At 34.1% G+C, this 18,876-nt stretch overlaps 1 protein-coding gene across 2 annotated transcripts in view; it reads right to left on the reverse strand.

Moving 5' to 3' along the window:
- LOC139091899 (uncharacterized) overlaps nucleotides 1–18,876 on the reverse strand; it is a 111,528-nt gene that overhangs the window by 87,032 nt on the left and 5,620 nt on the right. For both annotated transcript variants that reach the window (XM_070642148.1, XM_070642147.1), the window contains exon 3: nucleotides 5,545–5,910. In XM_070642148.1, coding sequence (XP_070498249.1) covers nucleotides 5,545–5,596 — 52 coding nt within the window. In that variant the 5' untranslated portion in view covers nucleotides 5,597–5,910. The remainder of the gene's footprint in view (nucleotides 1–5,544; nucleotides 5,911–18,876) is intronic.

The raw sequence follows: 18,876 nt of genomic DNA on the forward strand, positions 1-18,876 counted from the left end.
GAGCTGAAGACACATGTTTAAGTAACTATGTTATGTAAGCTTAGGTTTGCTTTCCACCTGACTCTGTTGCTGGCTCTGTAACTTAGTTTGTGCAAATTTTCTGTTGGAGGTACTGCAAATTAATAATCCATTGAACCACACCCTTTAGACCTACAAATTATAGTGTGATCCGACCTACTTGTAAGCTCTGCACATTTCAAAGGCACAATTATGTCGTAAGATCTGATATACCCTTCATTGTACTCAGTTACAATCTGTGAATTCCGTCAAGAAAATCATTACTACACAATCATCCTGGCTCATAACACCAGGAAGGGGATCCAAAAACCAAAAAGAGCATCCAGAGTCTAAGAAGAGAATCCAGAGATCAGGAAGAGAATCTAGAGACCAAGAAGAAGATCCAGAGACCAGGAAAAGGAAATTACACAAGATTCTTCAATTTTTTAGAATTTTCCGACAAAAAAACTCCAAAACCTCCCCTAAATATCTCCGTACCATCCAAAAACTCCCTCTAGCTACACCACCATTCACATTCATATTTGTCATACACAAATCACCAAAGGATTTAATTACATCAAAAGCTGAGTTCTCATGAAATAAAAAATATGGAATTGCCGTTTCTAAACAGTCTAACTGTACATCAATTTTTTAATGAAATTTTTTTTCATCATAAAGCATCAAAAATTGGATAAAATGTTGCAAATTTTCATCATCATCATGTCACATGATATCAATTATTTATGACAAATCTGACTGTAGCATAGCTGATGCTGCGACAGTGTGAATGAAACAGAGTCGAGTAAATCTATATTGTGAATATGAAAAAAAGGCAATTTCTCGTCTTGTTTTGAGGATTAAAATTTGTTGTGGAAGTTGAGACAGGGTGGGATATTTAGATGCTTATGGATTCTAAATGTTGTATCTGATGTATAGTCTTGATACTAAGGTTCAGACGGTACAGGCTGTGTGAGACTCTGTCTTGGGGCTGGGTTTAAATCAAATCCGCTGCTATTCGGCCAGAAGCTTCAAGTGTGCTTTATGCCGTGCTCACTAGCAACCCTCAGTAGCTCAGTGGTAGGAGAATGCGATCCGCAATCGGAGGATGTTGGATCGATTCCCACTCGGACTATGTTTTAGCGGAAAGGTGTTCTTTTTCTCTAGAACCTTAGAATTTGTAAAGTTCCGAACATGCTCCAACCAGCTTGCTAAAGCTGCACATTAAACCCCTCAAATCACATCAAACCCCAAAATTCCACCATTACTTCAACTTCCCCAACTCCTTTTATTCCCATTAAATTCAACATCTTTTCCTTACTTCGTGACTACTTAAAACACAAAAGATACCACATTTCTCCCTCACATCCTTAAATGGAGGAATTACTCTGGAACAAAAAAATATACTCAGTGCAAATGAACAGAAAGAGGAAGAACAAAAAAATAAAATGAGCAACAGTTTTCAGTGTCGATTGAGGTTGATGGAGGTTGAATGTGAAAACGAGGAGTGGAGTAGCAAAAAAGCTAAATTTCCTTTGACTTTTTTTTATATATTTAATGTGTGTTTGTCATTTCATTCTCTACTGTTTAATGCCAAACACTGGCAACAGTTTGAGGCAATTTTTTTTTATTCATCCTTGATAAAAAAAAAAAAATATGTAAAAATTTATTGTGGATTTACTGCTTTTTTTCAGATTTTCTGTTGTACGTGAGGGGTTGAGTGGATGTTAGGGATGTGTAAATTAGTCATTTAAGGATCTTTTAGTCCAAATTTGGTCATTTCTAGTTACGATAATTTGGATAAGACAGTATGCAGCACGATTAGTATTAAGATTGGCATATCAAGGCAACTTCTGGTAATTTCACAGTCTTTTCAATTCGGGTGGAGTGTAAAAGACTTCCTATAGCTCCCCAAAACACACAAGGTATTCGCATTGGTACCGCTATGTAGCCGTGATGCCAACAAGTCACTATGTTGCCCTGAGGACAACGAAAAGGGTGATTTCGGCCCTTTTTACCCCTAAAATGCTGTTTGCCACGTTGTGCCACTCGGATAGCCTTAAAGTAACGTTAAGACAGTGTCATGCTGACTTGGTGGGTCCTACACTGAATCCAGCTTAACGCTGCCTTTTGTCAGAATCTTTGAACTATTTGAGATTCATATGCTTCTACAAAACATCCAATTCAACCCCAAAATATGACAATATCCATAAATTCTAATTTTCGGATACACATAAAATCCTCTAAAGAACTATTACTAGATACACCTTAACATTTATGTCGTTGCTACCGGAACCGAAATAAAAATTAATATTACAATGGATGTTACGTTTATGTGTATAACGATAATAAAATGAGAGACTTAAGGAACAGCAACAAAACTATCACAACTTATCTATCCTTTATTGCCACAATAATTCTCACCATATTGATTCTATCTGTACAAATCGATTCCAATTTTTCTATCACACATATACACACACACAGCAAGCTAGCTAATGCTACGAAGATGAGCCATTTGATGGCATTAATTCAATTACTTTAAATCCGATTGAGTTCGTTCTTGCTTCCTTTTTTTTGCTGTTTCTTGAACTCAACGACGGAAATGGATTGGCACTAAAAGTTGTAAGATGGCATGGAAAATATGGTGTGCAGCTTTTTGTTGGGAAATAAAGTTTTGTGATTTAAAAAGTTTCTTTTTTGCTGTATTTTTTATTAGTTTTTGAGATTTTAAAGTTGTGTGAATTTAAGTTTTCAATGAGAATGAGACTTGATTGAGACTGTTGAGCTATTGATTGTGCATTAGGGGAATGTTCGGAAATTATGTAACGTTTTTTAGAAACCCTGATTCCATTGGAATGCTTTGTAACGAAATCTTGAGCTAAAATTAGAGCTCGAAGTCGACTCGGATTTTGTATGAAAAAGTCGACTTTACTCCATACAAAATTCAGATCAAATTTGAGGTAAAATTGACATTTAGTGACAAAATTGTTGGGCACCACATTACACTACGTCACTCAACGTTACGTAGCTTCCGAACATACCCTAATAGAATATTGGACATTGATAGATTGAAGAATAAAGACGATAAAGCTGTTTATGACTCTCTATGACTCGGAATCACAGAATATGACTGTTGCGGACAAAATTGCAGTTGGTGACTATGAGAGGAAGATCCTAAGAATAATATATGGACCGAAGAAGGAATAGAATCTTTGCAAATATTGGAGCAATGTCAATACCTGTAATGAGAAGCACCTTGACCACAAAAAGTCTAAAATGAACAAATTTTCACTGTAAATTCTAAAAATTCAGTCTTCATAATTAATCCTTCTAATCCTTAATACACAACATCTTCCAAGAAAACGTCAACAAACTCATATGTATACAAAAAGATTTACACATCCTCATTCCAGCCCTAAGCATAAAACCGCCTTTAAAATATTTAAATTATCCTCGTTCATATTATGTGTTACAAAAAGTATTTTCTCATATTTAAATAACTTCCATAAAATCTACGCTCGTTACCTTTTTGTTCCTTCACTCCCTCTCCCCTTTAGAGACTTGAGAAGCACTAATGACACTGAACGAATCAAAAATTAAACGATAAATTTAAACAAAAATTTTTTTTTCTTTTGCTCTGTTTTGTGTCGCAATCAAGAAAGGTTGAATTGTGTTGTGTAAAATTCTTTTTTTTCTCCTGATTCTAATGATGTATGCATCATCACACATTTTATGTCGTATTAAAAAATTGGGTAGACGTTTCTTTTTTTTGTTGGGGATCATTGTGTGCTTACAATTTTGAGCTTTTCGAGGAAGTGGAGAATTTTTATGAAAGGATTTATCCGAGCGATGCAAATGGCTTTGTCCTGAATAGCATATCGATCTTAAATCTGACATAAGGTCAGCGTACGTCTGACAAGGTGCTTAATTTGAATAAAATCCGACGCTAAGACAGATTCACGCTGACCTGGGGTCCGGCTATTGAACGATTAGCCGATTTGTGCTTTTTGGGTTTGTCAAGAGCACGTGAAGGCTTCGATAATGCTTTGCGAGACGGAGTATCAATGGAGCTATGACAGATTCATGACCTGGAAGACATACGATCTAAAAATGTCTAAAAATCTATTTTCAGACAAGCTTCATACAAGTTTTTGACTAGATTCGATGGAATCCGACTTCAGGTCAGACTCAAGTCGACCTTACTTGCTTCCTTGACACGTGGGTGCACGAAAGCCCATTGCCAAGCGTAGGGAATGCCTAAAGACAATATTCAACTTCGAAACCTTCAGCTAGTTCAGGATATTAAAATTTCTAACGTCCATTTTAACAAATCTTAATCCAGGACTTCCAAGTTTACCTAGGTCATATTTTCGGTTATTACTAAACCGTGTGATTCCAGAGTGATAGACTCTACATGAAACCGAGACACAGACTTGATAAATCCCTTCCCAAAATGTATGTCGCTCGGGTTTATTCAAATTAAATATTCCAAAAAACTTCTAAATCATCTTTAATATCCCCAAAAAATTTCATAAACATGACGTCATTCCGGAATAAAAAACTTAAACTTTAGGGACGGAAATAATTTAAATAGAAAATATTCATCGCTTCCAACAAAAAAACATTGTCGAGTGAACTCAATGAAAAGATATATTTTTTGTATGGCACTAATTAATCATATTTATGTTGGTTAATTAATTAACTTGGGGAACTTCCCATTCTAAATCTGTCAATTTTAATTATTTTCTCGTCTGACTAAATATTCGCTCAACAATCAAACTTCATTGTTTGCTTTTTTGTAGCAAATATTTTATATTTCTCTGCACTAATTTCTGTATTTAAATGAGATGAAGTGGAAGGATGGTGTTTTGGGTGGCTGATGGAAGTGGCGCATTTACTGAAAGCAGCTTGGCTGTCTAATATTGAAGTATTAAGAGAAAAACAATTGAATAACTTTTTGAGTAGTTTGAGTTGTATCATTTTTGCCCAAAAATGTAGCATAAATTACAAGCCGTCGGATCCAAATATCGATGAAAATCAGTCGATAGCTAACTTTTGGTAAGAGGGGGTAAGAGGATAACTCATCAAACATTAAGGTTACTTCCATTGCTGACCATTTAAATCAATCATGAGACATCTCATGTCTTTAAAAGAGCATCTTCAGCTGCAGCTTGCCCCCACTTACCAATTTTCAATACTAAATAACGCAAACATTGATGAAAATCATGGTATTTACAGGACAATCAACGGTTTTTAAACGGTTTTACTGAACAATTTCATCAAAAATCTCCCAATTGCCCACCTTGCTTCCAACAATCATCATTTAAACACCCTTAATTACACCACTCAAAATGTATGCATCACCATAATTATCCATCCACAAAAATTACGTTAAATACTTTAATTCCAGTCTGAGTGTTCATAATCGACGATCCATTTCATCAAGCGATGAAAAAGTATAATTTCAGGAAAAACCGGTCATTACATAGACATTGTCGTCATCAAGAACGAAACACATAAGAAAAATCAATAGAACTTAATACTCACTGGCATCTGATGAACGATGTGATATTCCACGTTTTATTTCGTGCTTGCCCATATTTGTCTGTTGTGCTTGTTGCTGATCAAAACTACTCTGCGAAATTAATTGCAAAGATTCTTTTTTAATGCCACTTGATGATGATGTCTGTTGCTCGTCGGATGCTGTTGTTATATTTTGTTGCTGTTTATTTGTGCTGGTGCTGCTGCTACTACTTGTTGTACTGTCTTTTGTCTTTTTTTCGGTTGATGATTTCGATTTACAATTTCGTCGAAATTTCGTGCGAATATTCCGAAGTGGTGGATATGACGGGTACTATCGTCCACCAATACGAACCCATCCACGATTATTCTCATTATTATTGTACCAAATACCTGCAAAAAGGAGAGGATAATGATGGATATTAAAAAATGTGATAATTAATAGTAAATTATGAGATTATTGATTAAAAAACATTAATTATCATTTAATTAATTATTTGCTTATTTCAGTCAATAAAAAGCTTTAGCCAACAACTCATTTATGTCCATTTTTTAATAGAATTTTCTCAATTTAATTGAAATTCTCTTGATGGTTTTTGGAAACAACAAAAATTGATTAAACCTTTTTTATTTATTTAACAAAAATATTATCCACAATTGTATGAGTTTAACAGAATTAAACCGCAATATTTTTGTCAAAAATTTGTGGCTTGTATGGTCAGTAAATTGGGCTTTAATTGGTTATTTTTGGTGATTTTGATGTGAATATTGGAAATTTTAATTTATTTTAAATTGTTTGGCAGCTTATCGAAGGGATTGTTGGCAAATTGAGTCTACTGTGTAAGGTGGATGTGAGTGAAGAGCTGTGTGATGCTTGGGAGGGATAGAAAGGCTGTTCTTACCCTAATTCGATGATTTTAACCAAAATTGATCAATTTAACTAATTTTCCAATTTAATTTGGATTGTTTACTGCGATTTTGCTTCAAATTATCAAACCCGGAGTGACACAAATGAAGAAAGCTTCTCTATGGAGCTTTTAAGCTTCCGCTAAATCTCTTTTGGCACTTTTAAGACGTTCGGCAATAGAACCAAACAATTTCAAAACTCAAAACCCATATTTTGACATCACATCAGTATCAATCCTCCTTAAACAACCAGAATTCCGCTATACTTGACTCCCATCCATCATAATTCATCCTCCTCAACAATTCACTTCCTTCTCATCTTCCAGACAATCAAATTCCAATATGAAGTCAAAAAGAAACAAAATTCCAAATGCTACAAAAAGTCATTAAATCTAATACAGTTTGATAGATTAGTACTAACAACCCTAAAGTACACAATAAACATTATACAAAAGTCAATCTAATATTCCATTTGTTACTTTTTTAAGTGAACTTGTACAATCAATATCAATAAAGATTGAATCTTATTCTTGAATCTTATAATATTCACAAAGGAAAGTGTTATGGATTTTTTCCAATGGATCTTGAGAGGATGTGAAAGAGTTTGAATGAATTTCAATGTGAAGTTGTTGTTGGTTGGTCTGAGCTGTGGATTGGGGTTGGTAGGGTATCACTAGGTTGTCACGTTAACAGCGAGATGAGAAGGTCTATCGATGTCTCCCTGAAAGCTGTATTTGTTACATTCTTAGAGTGACGATTGACATTTGACGCAACGTGCTGTTTAGGACAAGCTGACCGAATTGAAAACAGATCTCGAAGTTGACTCAAAATTATATGAAGCCCTAAAGACAAGGAGTCCGATTTAGTTATTATAGTGGTATTTGTGCAACATGAGCATGTTCTTTGCCTGTTAGGGAAGTCGAGTCGAATCGAGTTTAGTTTTTCATACAAAATCCGAGTCGATATTGAGCACAGGTTAAAAATTTAAAAGTCATGATTACACTTATTGATGCTTAAATGTCTAGCTCTAAAGTGAGGTGGATTTGTCATGAACAAAACCCGAGCAGCACAACATGTTCTCTAGGGCCGAAGGTATTGCTGCGTCGTCGTATTAAAAATAAGACACAAAGATGCCCTAACGACACCGTAACGACTGATTCAGACTCATTTTTGAGACTGTACATAAGATTCAATGAATTATGCAGCCCTGGAAATGTATCCGCAACTTCCGCCATTTCCATAACTTCTTCATTTGTTCCATTTCAGTCAACAAAGGTCAAAAAGTTTAAATTTCAACTGACTGCATTTCAAAATGATCTCAAATAGAAGCTAATCTCCAAAAAGGAACATCCAACAGCAAGCACACCAATAAATTTAAAATCAAACAAACAATGAAGAACCAAAAAAGGAGTAAAAAATGAAATAAATCAATAAAATTATATAATTTTTCTGTCTTTGTTTCTAGATCACTCGTCAGGAAGAAGAATCACCAAAAATCCGATTGATGGAACTAAAAAAAATTGTTTCCCATCTTGTCTGTTTTATTTTTAGCACACAATCAATTTAAGAACTACAATAAAAATATTGGAAAGTGATGAACAATTTACGAGTAGGTATGAATGAGGATGAACAACTTGTGTATATTTTCCACTGTTGAGAGGCATGTGGAACAAAAAAAAAATCTATCCACTTGTACATCCACTACAATTCAATAGCAAATAGTCACAGTCTTTTTTTTTCAGGAAGGGATAACACAAAAGGAATATGTGTGTGCATGCAGTTTGGTTTATGCGAGTAATGATTATTCATCTATAAGCAAAAAATAAAGACGGACGTATCATTTGATGTGAAATTGCTATGCGTGTTTGCAGAAATTGACAGCTTGAATAAAGAGAGTAATTTGATGGACAAATGACTAAATGCAGGGATGGAGATGTTTGTAAAGGCTTTATTGGTTCGTAAATTGAACTAATTGGGTGAATGAAATTCAGTCTTTGTGACACAGACAGGTAGAAAGCCTTTTGTTGTAAGCTAAGCTCTATGTAGCAACTTAGTTAGAGTAAGTAATGCAGATTTTGACCCGTTCTTAAATCTAACGTTGAATTTAAGCCTCACGTTACCTAGAACTTTAGTTTTCATCAAACCCGTGGGATTCAAACCCATGAAAGTCAAGTTCAACACTAACTTTCATGTCCCACACCTTGCTAAGTTATGGTAAATGAGCAATCAACGCACCTTTCCTTCTTATTAACGATGATACACTTCTATAAACATAATAAGCACTCAACACTCAATGTTTTTCATTATTTCCGTTATTATCCCATCCAACCAAGCACCCAAGTCAAGTAGAATTTACATTTTTAATAATAGATATACCCACTTCCGATGTATTAATCCGTTCAATTCATCCATAAAAAAAAAACTTCAATTTCAAGTACATTTACATAAAACATTTTGCCTGTAAAAAGCTCATCAATTCCATACTCCAATACATTCAAGTGCCTTCCCAACTAGTTTTTTTTTTCTTGTTCTGCACAAATTCACATCGTGCACAATAATAGACACAGAGAGCTAAGCAGAGCATGACAAGGAGCAGAACAGTATATACTTTTTATTTCAAACAAAGGAACTAGAAAATTGTGAGCAGAACAAAAAAAGAAGGCATTGAAAATAATATCAACAATAATAATAAGCAGCAACAGCAACAATACATGAAAAACTATTAGATAGAAGTTAGATGAACAATTATTGAGCATATAATGGAGCAACAAGATAACAGATGAAAAGTTGATATTTTTCTCACAGTATATACAGCACATTCGAGAGAGTAGTAAGAAACAATTGAGAGAGATAGAGAATAAAAAATACATTTATGGAGGATACGTGAATGATGTGCGCCCCAGACACGGTTATATAACAGTGCCAAATATGTCCTTGAAGGAGGATGTAACGCAGAAAAAAGGAGCTTAAGTAAATCAGAATGGAATGGAAGAAAAATTTATTAAATGAAAAATTCTCGCTTAAAACAAAAGGAAGGCACTCGATGAGGAAAAAAAATTATAAGGGATGAGCAGTGACATGCGAATGAAAATTAATTTTATGGGAAAATTTAGCTCGATGATGAAAAAAAAATAAGAAAGTTTATGAGAAGCACGAAAATGATTTCAAGCATTTCCGAAAAATTCTTTTTGGCATTCTTATTCCTCCCATTTCGGTCTCGTTCCAATTTACAATCTAGGAACAGTGGTGGGTAACCGTTGTTATGGTACGGTACAACCTTGTAGATAAGACACAACTAGAGGTCGTTCTCGACTCAAATCAACTCGTCTCCATATAAAAATTCGAGTCGACTTCCATTTTCAAATGCCACGAAGTGCATGGCATGTGCGTCTTCGGTCGTGTATAGAGCTTGAAGTCAACTCAAGTCAAGTTCGAGTCAACTTCGAGCTCTGGACACGACCGAAGTCATGCACGGCTTGTGATTTGTGATTAGGGTTTTCAATCCCGGGAATGATTTATATGCAACCGGAATTGAGTCCCGGGATTACATGCATTCGTGATATTTCCAAAAACATTCGTCTGCATTCGGCACAAATGTCCCACAAAACACAGCCTCCCCACTCCTGATCTAGAAAAAATCATATTCCTTTCTTATGATACGATATGGAAGGCTCATACCACATAGCACAAAAAGAAAGAAGAATCATCAGAGCAAATATAGGAAAAAGGAAAGAAGTCAAAGTCGTGTCATATCGAGTCGAGTAGAAAAGAATGAGATACCAACAATAACAACAAGTCGAAGATGTTTTCAGCATAGGAAGTGCACAATTTTGTGTTTTTTTTTACAAAAAAATTTCATGGGTGATGAGTGGATTGACAGCATATCTGAAAAAGAATGGATGATTTCTTATTGATTGTTGGGTTGGGAATGAGGATGTGTTGGAGAATTTAGAGTCGAAAGAGATAGGATTCAACTTGGCATTGGGGATAAGCAAGTGAACGTCAGCAATGGAGCCAATATTAGGTGACCTTTAAAGGAATAGGAAGAGAAAGACAGCAAATAGGACAAACTTAAGGCCAGACTGACTGACTTTACAATGACATGGCTATAGAAACAACTGCACACTGCTAGGTTCTAGATTGAGTAGAGCCACAACCTACGATTATGCATCAAGGACTAATTGTAACTCGTATTTAGCATCTTAAACTGACTCAGACTCTGTTGATGAAGACCGAATTCAATATTGAAATCCATAAACCAACCCCAAAAACAAGCTACTTAATAGAAACTTTCAATTTTCACCTTTTTATCCTTCTTATTGTTCCCATAGCAAGAGCCAAAAATAAAAGTATCAAGAACAGCACGAAACAGAATACAAAAAGCAAAGACATTGCGTGTAATGTAATCTACAATACTTTTTATTCATTTTTTTGGATGGAAGGATGAAGGCAACAACAGCAAAAACGAAGCGCAAGTATGACAATCATTTTATGTAGCTTGCCTCTTGTCTTATTATTGTTACAAGAAGGACGACAAGAGGAGGCAAAAATTTCGTAAGTAATAAATTTTGTTTTTTGAGCTTTTAAAGGATTGGGATTTATGTTATTTTGGGTGTTGAGGTGGTGGAGTATGGGGGGGTTGGATGATTGGTATTGAAGAAGATTGAGGGATATGTGAAAATTTATGGAGGAGAATAAAATGTTTGCAATGGTAAAATGAATCTAGATTGTGAATGAGTGGTGACAGGGTTGGGGATAGTGGGATGGATGTGATAGTGACTGTTGATTCACGTGTTTTAAAATTTTGGACTGTTCTTAATTCCAGCTACAATTAGATTATATTCAGAACTTGACTATTGCCATTTAAGTAACCGTTATTTTCAAACGGATTTTCTTGTATTTTCGAAAAGTTTCGAAACATTCGAACTAAATTTTAGGGAAACGTTAAACTGTTTTGGACTTTCTTGTATTCTCAAAAATTTTGAATAAACTTTCGAATTAAATTTTGAAAATTGTGCATTAATTTTCGAAAATTTCGAAATAATTTACGAAAATTTCAATTCGAATTAATACAACGCGACAGAGCTTAAAATATACAAAACTAAGTGCATCGACTAGAAAGTAAACATAGACTCTTCACATTGAAGCATACATAGTCAATCCGACACACCTAAAACCCTCTCTAATCTTCCATTTCATGCTACAAAGTCTCGTGTCATTAGCAAGCAACCATGAACAAAAAAGGAAAATTCCAACATTTTAATATAAAAAAAATTAATTTTTTCCCTTCAATTTCCACCAATCAACAAAAATCGCTTAAAACATTTCAATCTGCCTCAATTTCCCTCTCAATCGTTTTAAATTATTCCATCGAGACATACCCAAAACACGTCATAAAAATCTCATTAATTACATTTTTTTTTCTCCATTCTAAATGAATGAATGAAACTGGCAAAAAAAAGGAATTAAATTTATCAGGGGTTGAAGTTGATCACATTTTTTCAATAAATTTCTTGATCGATTAAAAAAAATTCAATGAAAAATTTGTCGATCAAAAATCGATAAAAAATTTATCATAAAAATTTATCGATAAATTTATCGAAACATTTTTTTTTATCGAAAAATTTATTTTTTACCGAAAAATTTGTTTGTTTACAATTTTTTGCGAAAAAATTATTTTACTTAAATTAAATCAAAAGTTTAGCTAATTTGGACATAAAAGAAGACTGAGGAACCTTACTGGAACATTATTAATTGAAACAATTGAGAAATAATAAGGAGATCATGAAGTTTACTAGAATTTTAAGGAAATAAGGGAAAATTTGCTGATTTGGAGAATTTGTACTGTAACTAAAGGCTGAAGATGGAATAAAACAGGCTAAGTAAGCATAATTAATTGAAAAATACAGGACCTTGTCCATATAAAAGTGATTTTGTACGGAAATTATGCCATTTTGTAATATTTGTTGGGCGGTATTTAATTAATATATCAACTAAAGCCAAAAAAACTACTCCTGAAAAGATGTAGCCTTGTAAAATTCTCCATTTCATGTTCATACAGTTGAAAATTTTTCGGTAAATTCTTTGTCGATCAATAAATTTTTCATGTAAATTTTAATCGACAAATTTTCAACTTGGATTGTTGATGAAAAATTTGTCGAAAAAATTTTCAACGAATATTTTTGATCGATAAATTTTTCGGTAAATTTTTTTTCAAATTTTAACCGTTATTTTTAATCGATCAAGTCGACTTCAATCCCTGAAATTTATTGAATAAAGTAAGAAGAAATTCCATTCACGTTCAAAATCAAATTCTCTATCAGAATAATCAAATTCTTTATGAAAAGTGTTTCACACTGACTGAATAGATTCCTTTTTATGTAAATTTAGATCACAACGTAGCGATATCAACAGTTTGAGGCGACGAACGGCAACAAAAAAAAAAAAATGATTTCAATCTCAAAGGCTTTTTTCTGTCGAAATTAAATTTTTTACAGCCGAGTGAACAGTAAATGAGATTTATGTTCATTACGGGATTATTCATTTGGTTAGATAAAAGCATCTGGTGAAGTTTCTATGGCTAGTTTATCTATGGAATGTCACACTTAAAGGTTGATGCCACAACTTTAAAATTAATTCCTTTTTTTTCTTTTCATTGTCGCTGTGCCATTCAAATCAAGATGAGAATGACTGCTTGAACGTTTAATGGGATATTTTTCCACTTTACCGCATCAAGTCCTTCACATCTCAAATATCATCTTCGTCATCTTTTAATCTGGTTCAGTTTACAAAAAAAAAGCTCATTTTTCCTTAATATTTTTGTTCTTCTCCTCGTTCCATTTGACAGTTGATCGCTAGTAATGAATGTCAGGAAGAAGTTGTGGATTGAATGCGCATTTTTCGTAGTTGCATACCCCTTTGGAATTTTAGATTGGTTGATAATTAGCATAGCAACTGTTGATTGCGGTTTTGGTTGATTATAGCTACAAAAGTTCTCAAGTCTAGGCAATTCAAGATTAGAATTTAATTTCACTTATTTGTATACCCCTTGAATCTTAAAAATCAAATTTATAACCCTAATTTGACATATTTAACTATTCAAAATATGATAATTTTAATTAAAGGATTCAAACTACTCCAAATAATGACATTACTTGCATGTACTTTGCAAAGCAAGACTGAATATAACATTATGGTTCAAAAAGGGGCATGATCGTATACCAAGTTTCAAATTTAGGATCGTTAGACAACCCTGAGAGACAAATTATGCCGAGAGCAGGCATATGAATGCATCAAAGCTACTAAGCTTTTACGTCCTCTCAGTTTCCAGCCCAAGAAATTTGTCAAGACCGAGCTTAATGGCTTTACATTATAGTTGTCATATGAGAATACCATGCAGCATTACAACTATGTTGATAATTGGCAAACGATGTCCAGCGATTGAGCCAGATTAAGGTGCCGACAGAGAAAGGCAATGGATCACACTTGATCTGGACGGACAGCGAAGTAAGTAAGTATTATGTGGTGCCTGAGTAGAGTGAAATTTGTAGTGTCGAACCATAATGTAGATGAATCTGCCAAGAAGTCCTCTGTAGCCGAGTTATTTAGAGATTCGATCTAATATCTGTAGGGAGTTCGATTCCCATCATAAGTCAATTTCTCATTAATTTCAAATCCTGCTGTCAAAATGACAAGGATTTGAACTTCAAGTCCATCAATCAAGCAACTTCAAAAGCTGAAAATTATCTCAATATGCAGTTCACGTTGGACGATAGACACTGAATAAGCAATTGCACCCACTTCTACAACACTTCAGGAAAATTCGTTTAAAAATAAGGAACTTATTTTCGAGCATCATCGAATATATTTTTATTCAAAAGAATATTTTCTTTCCTAATTTGACGTAACCAAGGGATTCATTACGGAAATGATACTTTTTCATATTTTTTACTTTACTTTATTACCAATCTTGTTTTACAACGAAAACTTCAAATGTTTATGTTTCGTATCCACTGGCAATTTTTGCTTCTTCCTCTTCATCTTCTCAATTCCATTTACTTTGCAACTCACTGAACTTTAATTTTTTTGCCATAAATTCAAATTACTTTTTATTCCTTTACGCTTTTGCACAATGTTTCTACTTTTTTCGATATTGAATGGAACCGATAAGGAGTAGGTGAATATTTTTTTTTTTTATTATGATTCGATGGTGCTTAAAATGTTATGTTGTATCAAAAAAATTACATAATATTTTGTTGACTGTGAATTTTGGTGAAAACTTTGTGCTGAAACTTAGTTTGATAAAGTTTTTTTTTGTGCAAATATTTTGATAAAGTCTGTGAATTTTTTGGGATGTTAAATGAATGTGAATGATGCATGGTCGATAAGCATTGTCGAGCAGCACAACTTTCTTTATACTAGGGCACTGTTTTGTTGCCATATTGACTGTAAGACGCGAAATGGACTTGATGACACTGTGACAGGTGCTTTTGACTCATTTTCCAATGAAATTAGCCGTTTGCTTCATTGCTCTGCTCAGGATTATCATTGATGCAGCTTGAAATAGACGCCCGAACGACACAAATAAGAAAAGTTCAAAAAAGGCTTAAGTGAGCATTATGCCACGTTGGCCTTGGTAGCGCAGTAAGTAAGAACACTTAGCACATGCAATCAAGAGGGTGTGGGTTCGAATTCTACTTGGGATATAGTAGTATAGAAGTGTTCATTATCTATTAGAATCTTATAGAAATCCTTCCTGAGCTTCACAATTGAAGAAGGCTTCATTAACTAGCTTTTAAGGCTCCGCTAAACCTCCTTTATTAACACCAATTCGAAGCTTTCTGCGTATGCCATCGTATTGACTGCCCTAAGTAGACTGCATCCATTTAGTGTTAACAAAAGGGTTTGGATGAGGCCTTGAAAGCTCTGTAGCGAAACTTTCTTCATGGGTATCGCTAAGGGTTATAGAAACCCTATAGAGTAGTAGTATGTAAGGCTACCCGAACAAGATTGCCAATTAGAAGTCTCATCTCCAAATTCCAACCCCAAATCATCATCAACATACCAACATCACCGTTTCAAATATTTCATAAAATTCTAAAGCCATATACAGCTAAATTGGATGTATTCGCAATATCTTTTTAATACACTATAGTTCATAACATTCCAAGTAATTTTGTAAATTGATAAAATCTCTCACATCATTTTAGAACTCCCATCAGCCACTTTTTTTGTTACCTTTACAGCCTTTCCATTTTATTTCATTGATAAGGGGAAATATCCTTAAAATTCAAAAGCTTGTATCCTCATAAACATAAGAATTTACGAGAACAACTTACAAACAATTTCAATTATCGATTTTTTTTTATTTTAAAAGCTTCTGCTTGACATCAAGTCGTTCAATAAAAAAAATCCATTAAATGACAACAAAAGAGTTTAGCATTTTTTTCTATTAAAATCTTATGCCCGAGGCTGTTAAAATATTTTTGCATATGAATATCATCTGACTAGTCGACAAATAGATAAAAATCTTTCTTTTTTTTTCAAAAATAATAAGCTTGAGGCTGTTTACTGAAACGTAATCTGTGTTGGCATATTTGTGAGTATATAGAATGTCTTTCATGTTCATAGGATTAAAATATTATTTTATAAATAATGGAGGTGTGGTGGTAGATAGAATTGGGATTGTGTTAGATGTAGAGGGTGAGTAGGCAGATGAGGAAGTTATGTCATAATTGAATGGATTATTGAGCTTTATGGAAGCTTTATGTTATTGATTTTGGGAGTAAGAATTGAGGGTTAAGTTGATAAATCAATTATTGTGGAGGTTCGAATCTCAAGAGTCAATTGAAGTTAATATCATATCCAAAGGGGCTTACACCACCCACATTCTACTTAGCATTGTCTCGGTTCGAATCTCAAGAGTCAATTGCTTTACAAAATTCCAGGCAATTGCGAATCCAAAGGAGATCAACCTCCCAGGATCTTATTAAGCATTGTGTAGGTTCAATCCCAAAAATCAATCGATCTTCATAACTCAAAGCAACAGCATCCCCAAAATGAGTTAACCTCCACACCCTCTATTAGGCATTGTACAGGTTCGAATCTCAAGACACAATTATTCTTCATAATTAAAACAAAATCGTATTCAAAAGAATCACCTCCCTACCCCTTATTAAGCAAAGTGTAGACTCAAAACCCAAAAGTTCTCGTTCTTCACAAATTCAAGCCAATTGTTGGGCAATAGCGTATCCAACGGTACTTAACCTCTTCACCTCCATTTTGCCTCCATTTTAGATCAATTCTTCAAGTTGCTAACGATTTTCAACTCAAAATCTCTTGCTCTTTAATGACAATCCCCTCTACTTAATCCTTAAGTCCTGCATCATTCATGATAGATTCCGATTAACTCAACAAACTCTTCTACACATGCGACAGCCAATCCTTCCTCTCACTGCATTCCATAAATACACAAAAAAACTTTATTTTCGCAGACGATTGATTCGGATTGAATAAGCTTTAGCGCACAAGCAAGTCCTAAGCTCTTTAAGAAATAAGTGGGATGTAATGACTAATAAAAGTCTTTATAGAAATATTCTAAAAGTAAAGTAGATAATCTTCGGATAATTTCCTGGGAAATCCATGTCTATTCTATATTCTATGTAGAATTATTAAAGATTTTTTTCATCATAAAAGTATTAAGTACGTATTTACAACGAATCTGCTTAACCTTGATAATTTTTTTTACGCATACCCAAAAATAGAGGACTGAGAGCTTGTAAGCATAACAAAAGAATATTGAAATGTATGTATATTCCCCATCAGATCCTTATGGAACTCAACAAAAGAATAATAAGATGAGGGTTGGGAAAGTTGGGAAGACATGGGGAAGTTTTTGGGTTTTGAGGCGCATTTGACATTGTTATAGAGCCTACCCAGAGGATGCTCAGCTACCATAAGGCGTATCCATGTGTGAGGGTATTTTAGGGTCAACTAATTCAATTTACTACAACCTAGTTTGTCCTTGAAAATCTAGGTCTTGAGTAACACAAGACTATATTGTGAATTTTGCCGCATTTTTCCGAAATTAAGCTAAATTTCTTAAAGATAGGCTACCTTTTTTCCGAGTATACCAAAATATAGACCAAGAAGGCACATGGCACCACAATAGTCAAAAATCCGACCTCAGGCCAGCTGGACTCTGGTTTTGAAGGAGATTCAATAAAATCCGTCTTCAGGACAAAGCCTAGCCGGTCTAGAGCCGAATTTACGGCCTTTTCTATGTCCTGTTCTTTCGAAGAGACAAAATTTAACTTGCTCTTCTGATTTCTTGCATTATTTAGGCCAACAAAACCCAAAAAATGCAAACAAGACCGCAAAACTTTCAGATCAAAATGTTAAAAATGATCAAAACATTTATTCTGTTTACTGCATCAAACAGCTTTACTTTACAGCCATACTTTACTCTAAAGGCACATTATGAAAATTTTCCTATAGGCACCAAGTCATCCCTTTGTTAAAAACAGACATTACTCTTGATAACAGTCAATTTTTCCCTTTAACAAAAAATTTGTACATCCTTAAAAAGCTTCATCCCAAATAAAAAAGAAAACATGCAAAAAAAAAATCATCAATTTCAATCACAAGGGAGCCCCAATTCTGTTATTCATCGAAATTAAGGTAATGAAGTCGCTGAGATTTGAAAATGAAGCAAGAAACTGCAACATGCCTTCCATTGTTGCGAAAGCTTTACGATCCTTGAGCGACAAGGAAATAGTAAAAATGTCAAACATGGAATATTATTGATGACAGTAAAAAAGTAAAGTTCATTGGATCAAGTTTTAGATGTAACATTATTGATTGATTTTCTTTTACTTCCCATGTTTTTTTGCTAGCTGCTGCTAGAGGTAAATAAGTATGAAAGTAAACTTTGTTAAATTTCATTAAACTTTGATAATAATATTGACTCAGAATCTGGATGTATGGATGGATGTGGAATATTCCACTTATTCTGTGGGGATTGTAAGGGAATGAGGTTCAGGAGTTATAAAGGTTGAGGGGTCAAATTGAAGATTTTGCAAGTTTTTGACTAGATTATCGAGTTAGTGTGACTATGTAGAAACTGCGAGAAAATATTCAAATCCGACTAGACTTTCTCTGGAATCGAACCCAAGTCGTTAGGGTTATTACAATAGGTTAGACGACACTGTAATCACTAGCCAATACTTTAACCAGGAATAAAACATCAAGATCCGAATTGACTTTCTCTAGGATCAAAACCATGTCAAGAAGGTCATTAGATTCGGTTGGACGACATTCTAGCTGTTAGCCAGCACTTAAACCAGGAAAAGTGCATCCATATCGAAGTTAATATTTTCAGGAATCAAACCCGAATCGCCAGGGTTGAATAAACGACACGCTAACCACAAATCAACACGTTTAACCAGAAAAAAG

This window comes from Chironomus tepperi, unplaced genomic scaffold (genome assembly GCF_022539635.2).
Source record: "Chironomus tepperi strain 1889 unplaced genomic scaffold, CSIRO-AGI_Ctep_v1 contig_262, whole genome shotgun sequence".
Taxonomy (NCBI): domain Eukaryota; kingdom Metazoa; phylum Arthropoda; class Insecta; order Diptera; family Chironomidae; genus Chironomus; species Chironomus tepperi.